The following is a 6,000-nucleotide window of genomic DNA, read 5'->3' as shown; positions in this document are numbered from 1 at the left end:
GATAGCTAGGTTATGGACAAGCACAGAAATAGGCTATTGGGGGCCATTCACAGAGGGAGAGAGTCTTAGAGGAGAGGCAGGTACTAGAAAGGGGTGGAGAGATGGTAATAAGTACAGTTCAGGGCATGTTGAGTTTGAGGTGCCCAGTAGACATTCAAGTGGAGATGCCAAATTTGGGCCTGATCCCCATGGGCATAAGAAGAGCTGGAGATAAAGACTCAGGAGTCATCTGCATATAGATGAGAACTGAAGCCATGAGAATGGATGAGACGCTCTCAGGAGGTGGTGTCAGACAGACCTGGGATTGAGAGTACGTGTCCTGCCACTTATTAGCTATGTGATCTTGGGAAAGTTAACTTTGCCACTCTAGTTTCTCATTTATATATTAGAGATAATACCTCATAGGGTACAGTGATGGTTAATATGTTAATGCATGCAAATTGCTTAATCCAGAATCTGGAATATAGTGAATCTCTGTAAATGTTATTATCAGTGCTATTGATGTTATTATTATCATTATGAAGAATTTTAAAAAGAATAATTTAGAGCCCCTAGTCATAGTCACATATGGGAGAAAGTGAGGAAAAGGAGATTGAGTGTGTCAGAGCAGTTGAGGAGGGACTGTGTTTCAAGAAGGAGGAAGTAGTTAAAATAACCAATAACACCATCAAGATAAGAACTGAATTCTCCCTGAATTTAAGCACAAGAAGGTCTCTGCTGCCCTTGCAAGGAGGCATTTTAGTGAGGTAGTGGACACAAATGTGAAGCTGCTAAAACTGAAGAATGACCAGAGACAGTGAGTGGAAATGAGTCCTTTATGAAACTCAGCAGAGAATGGGAGGAGAGAAGAGGGAAGAACTGGATGGGCTATGTACTAAGTAAAAATTTTTAAAGTTGAAGGATACTTGAGCATCTCTAAATGCCGATAGGAGGGAACCAGCAGACAAGTCAGGAAAGAGAAATGAGGGAGGGGATAAGGTCCAAAACAGAAGGAAAAGATTGGCCTTAGCCAGAATGAGGGGTGATGTTCTTCTGGTTGTGACAGGAGGAGGGAAGATAGAAGGGTGTAGATTGCAGGTAAGTTTGAGGTTTGGGGACATGAAGTTGAAGGAACTGTGTTTTCTTCGTGAGGTAGGCAATGTGGTTATTGTCTTACTGGAAGGGGAAATGGGGAATAGCAGTCAGGAAAGACAAACAGTATTTGAAATATCAGACTAGAAGAAACTGCTGCCTAGGGAAACCATATGATTCCTAAGTGGCATTGATGTTCCTCATCACCCTTCAACAGTACAGATTCAGAGAAACCTGAGTTAGACTCATCTAGATTGACCTAGGCTGGGTATTTAGGATAAGGACAAGGGAGTGGTCAAAATGGTGGACCACAGGATCTGATCTGGATATGGAAAGAAGTGTTCAGCCACAGACAAAGAGAAAGCAGCCTGGGGAGTCCACATGGAGTTCAGAGAGGGGGAGAAGCATGGAAAATGTCAATAAATAAAAGGTTGTGATCAGAAAGTAGGAGGAGACCCAAGATAAAGTAGATCATGAACCAACGTCTTTGATGAATGAAGGAAAGTGCCTGCTACTCAGTGGTCATAGAAATGAGGAGAGAGGGCAGTATGGCTGGATCTGGTGGGGGGCAGGGTGTACAAAAATGATGAAGGAACAAAGACTAGAAGCTCATGGACAGCATAGATACCACCCTGAGGTACGTGGAGTAAGATGAACTCACCAGCCTCCCTCGAGAATGCTGCAGGGCAGTGGGGTCCTGGGGAAGCTCAGTGTGAGTTAAGAAAGGAACTGGAGAGGTGGGGGATCGGGTAGGAAGCAGTTCTAGCAAGCAAGGTGGGAGGGAGAGAGCCAGTGGGCAGGCTGTTACCTCTCTGTGGTTATGTCCACTCTCATAAGAGTATAAATTCTTCCTGAAGAAGAATGAGAAGATGGACTTCCCCTTTGGGTCTCTGGAAACTACCAACTTCCATCGATTCACCCCAGAGTCTCTGGTGGAGATTGAAAAACGAATTGCTGCTAAGCAGGAGGCAGAGAAAGCAAAAAAGAAGTCCAAGAAACAGAAGGACCACGAAGAGAAGCCTCGGCCCCAGCTTGACTTGAAAGCGTGCAACCAGCTGCCCAAGTTCTATGGCGAGCTCCCAGCAGAGCTGGTCGGAGAGCCACTGGAGGATCTGGACCCCTTCTACAGCACACACCGGGTAAGGGCTACTGGCTGGAATGGCCATTCTCAGCTCTGGGAGAGGAAACCTCTGTCCCACCCAGCCCAGGATTCCTCCTGCACCCTGGGTGATGTGGCTGTCAGCTGGACTCAGTTAGTGAAAAATATATCTAATTCACCTCCTCAATACTCTCTTTGAATCTCTATGGTATTCATGGTGGAGGTTAATTAAATCCAAATCCTCAAAAGCAGTGACAACTGCTGTGGAGTTTTCAGAGGAAGTTGACTATTCCCTTGGATGAGTTCTGGCCTCAGATCTCCAGAGGTGTTGGCTTTCTATGCCAGTGGGGAGCAGACATCTTGAGGCTGGGAGGAGGGTAGAATAGGGAAGGGGAACCGAAATCAGGATGATTTAAACCAGTGGCCCTCAAAGTATGATCTCAAAACCCTGGGGTTCCCAAAACCCTTTTAGTGGGTTCAGGAGTTCATAACTATTTCTTAGTAATACTTAGATGTCATTTGTCTTTTTTACTCACATTCTTTTGTGAACATACAATAGTTAACATAGAGGCAATTGATGGAGGATCACATCTGTCTAACAGCTACTGGAATGTATGCTTGTATACTCCTGTGTTTTAAAAGGTCCTATCTTTTTTTATTTCTAATATTATATATATATATATATATATATACACACACACACATATGTACAAACATATATATACACGCATATATACACACATATATATACATACACACACACGGTATATGCAAAAAGGTATAAACATTAACAAGAGATCATTAAGGTCCTCAGTAATTTTCAAGAGTACAAAAGGGTCCTAAAATCAAAGTTTGAGAACCACCAGTTTAAACAGTTTCATGACAATTATCCTGTTTGTATTTTATCTTGGATGTTCTATACAGCTGAAAAAGTGGTGTGTGCATGTTTGGGGGTTGGGAGGGGCAGGAATCAGCCATCTCAAATATGGTTTGTAGAGAAAATAAAAAAGGCACTGGAATGACTTTCTCTCTCCTCTCACCTGCCAAGAGCCGTTATCCCCCAAAATGCTCAGAGGAGGGAACCAGTAGAGGGTTTAAAAGGGGAGACCTAGGAGGTGGAGAACAGAAAGACCATCACAGACCAGGGGTGATCCACTAATCAGGAGAGGAATTAAATGCAACCAAAACTTCACCCCCCTGCTGCCAGAATGCTCTCCCTGGGCATGATGCATCTCACCAACCCTGGGTCAGCTGCCTGTTCACTGGGCAATCTCAGAGGCCCATCTTGATGCACAGTCAGCCGCGGGGGGTGGGGTCTTGCTAGAAGGGTGAGGATATGGCTTTTAGCCCCTGATCCTCCCTAACTCTCTGCCCCTCCATTTGCCTCTCATTGACCCGTGGTTCCCAGAGCCCTACTTGCTCCTGAGCCTGAGATGATCTCACTTATGCTCAAACCCATGGCTGGAGGAGGATGCATGTTTCTCACTGGAGATCCACCCTCTGTTGTGGTTTTTTGTTTTTTTGTTTTTAACATCTTTATTGGATTATAATTGCTTTACAATGTTGTGTTAGTTTCTGCTGTACAACAAAGTGAATCAGCTTTATGTTGTGTTTTGTTTTAGACATTTATGGTGCTGAACAAAGGGAGGACCATTTCCCGGTTTAGTGCCACTCGGGCCCTGTGGTTATTCAGTCCTTTCAACCTGATCAGAAGAACAGCCATCAAAGTGTCCGTCCACTCATATCCTTTGCACAGTTGCTCCTTCCACATGTTAGAATCAGGCGGTGCCCACTGTGTCACGTACCTTCTTTGGGGGTTAACAATAGAGCCTTCCTCCAACTGAATCCTAAAACAACGAGATCATCAAATTGAAAAAAAAAGTTTGTGTTTTTAATGTGTTCAACACCCAAAAGCAGTCCCAAGACAGAGGAGGTGTTCATGCAACTCACACCTGGTCTGGGATTCAACTAGACCAGTCTGGATACATGTGTGGATGCACAACTTGAAAAGGGGAGATTGCTGATACACCCAGGTACATTCTCATCATATGTGGCCTGCTCTTCCCACAACATAATAACCAGTAAGAGGGTCCCTAGGCTTCTTTGGGCAGATATGATAGGTGTGGGTTGATATTCTGTGCCCTAACCATGCGGGAGAGTGATTGCTTATTTGGCAAAAAAGCAACTCTTGAGAAGGCAAAGAGAACAGACTGCAACGGGCAGAGTGAAGAGTGTCTCAATGGGACCCCACTGGTCATGGGGTACTGCCTACAGCATGTTATTCCCAAACTACTGGCAGGTTAAAAATGTCAGTAGTCTAAAGTTCATGCCATTGAGGAACGTAGTAATGGTTAGAAATATGTTGGTCAAATGTCTGTATTAAATTAATTGCTTTATGTAGCTTCAGAAGCTGCCTTGAACTTTTCTCTTCCTTTTCTTTTTTTTTTTTTTTTTTTTTAAGACAAGCCAAACTAGGACAAACAAGAGACTTTGGCTTGGTTTCCAAGGATCTTCCCTAGCGACTGTCCAAATTGGAAGTTCCTAATAACAAATTCAGCCTTGGCTTCTAGGAGGTTGATTTGCAAGACCAGCCTTGCCTCGGCTGCCTGGCAGATGGTAGCCAGCCTCTTAGCGGGTGTCTAGTAAAAGAGCTCTTGCTTCGCACTCTGGGGTAGATTGTTGGATTTCTGGACAGCACTCAGTGAGCTGGTAGCTCACTACATTACATTTTCCCCTTTACATGTTTTACCTTTATGGCCAGCCAGTGGGAATCATATTTTCTTAATTCAATCTCGGCTTTCCTAATGCTGTAGAAGAGTATTTAATAATAATAATAGGCTCCTATTTGCTAAATACCTCCTAAGCATCAACACTGTCATAGGTACGGAAACCCTTGAAGAAGGGATTAGCACCTCCAGCTTACATATGATGAAACTGTTACTCAGAGGCATTAAATTAATTGCCCAAGGTCACACAGCTAGTTAAAAGGTCCAGCCTGCGTCCTGCTTAGGGCAGTATCAGCAACAAGGAAGTAGGCAGTTAATGGAAATGAATTAGGGTAATTTTTTCTCTAAGTATGTCATCTCTACATAGGTTTTTTTTTTAATATACAATTACATAAAAATTACAAATAAAGAAAAACAGCAAATATACAAACTCCTTTTCTTCCATCCTGGTTGAATTACATCTAGTTAAGTAAGAAACAACTAATTAGAAATAAAATCCCTTTAAAGAACCGAGTAACCAGTAAATATTCTTTTTATCTTGAGATTTGATGAATAAATAATTGCTGGGTGGAGTCACAGCTGGACAGAAAAGCTGTTAAGGGTCTCCTTCTCACAAAAGTCTGCATTTATATATTTAAATCTCATGAACTTGGTAGCTCCAGCCCCCCACATATTATTCAAGGTATGGAATTCTCAATCTCCTATTATTAATATTTCACCAAAATTATAATTCTAATCAAATTTGCTCTGAATGTTTTCACAAGTAATATTATCAGAATATATCATAATTCTTTAAAGGTTTGTGGAGTTGGAGATGTGATTTTAATTTAATCCTTGGGTTAACATTTCCCCCCCACCTGAACACATTTCTTAATTTAACTGCAAGTCAACAGGAAAATGTGGTTTATTTAGTAGAATTTCCCTTTTCAAAATAGATGGGTTCCTAAGTAACTGTAAAACAGGGCACATTAAAGGCGTTTACAGAAAACTAAAATAGATACTTCTGCTCAAATTGAAATTATGAAAGATGAGTGGTTCACTCTGTAGGTCAAGCTTATATCTTCAGGCATTTTCTTTAGGAAGTAATTGTTAGGAATTCAGAAA

At 42.3% G+C, this 6,000-nt stretch overlaps 1 protein-coding gene across 2 annotated transcripts in view; it reads left to right on the top strand.

Moving 5' to 3' along the window:
- Positions 1–1,940: 1,940 nt before the first annotated feature.
- Positions 1,941–6,000, top strand: part of SCN10A (sodium voltage-gated channel alpha subunit 10) — a 76,796-nt gene continuing 72,736 nt past the window's right edge. For both annotated transcript variants that reach the window (XM_024117038.1, XM_024117037.1), the window contains exons 1-2: positions 1,941–2,210; positions 3,793–3,920. In XM_024117038.1, the coding sequence (XP_023972806.1) occupies positions 1,941–2,210; positions 3,793–3,920 (398 nt within the window). The remainder of the gene's footprint in view (positions 2,211–3,792; positions 3,921–6,000) is intronic.

This window comes from Physeter macrocephalus, chromosome 18 (genome assembly GCF_002837175.3).
Source record: "Physeter macrocephalus isolate SW-GA chromosome 18, ASM283717v5, whole genome shotgun sequence".
Classification (NCBI taxonomy): Eukaryota; Metazoa; Chordata; class Mammalia; order Artiodactyla; family Physeteridae; genus Physeter; species Physeter macrocephalus.
This window is presented reverse-complemented; position numbering and strand designations above follow the sequence as displayed.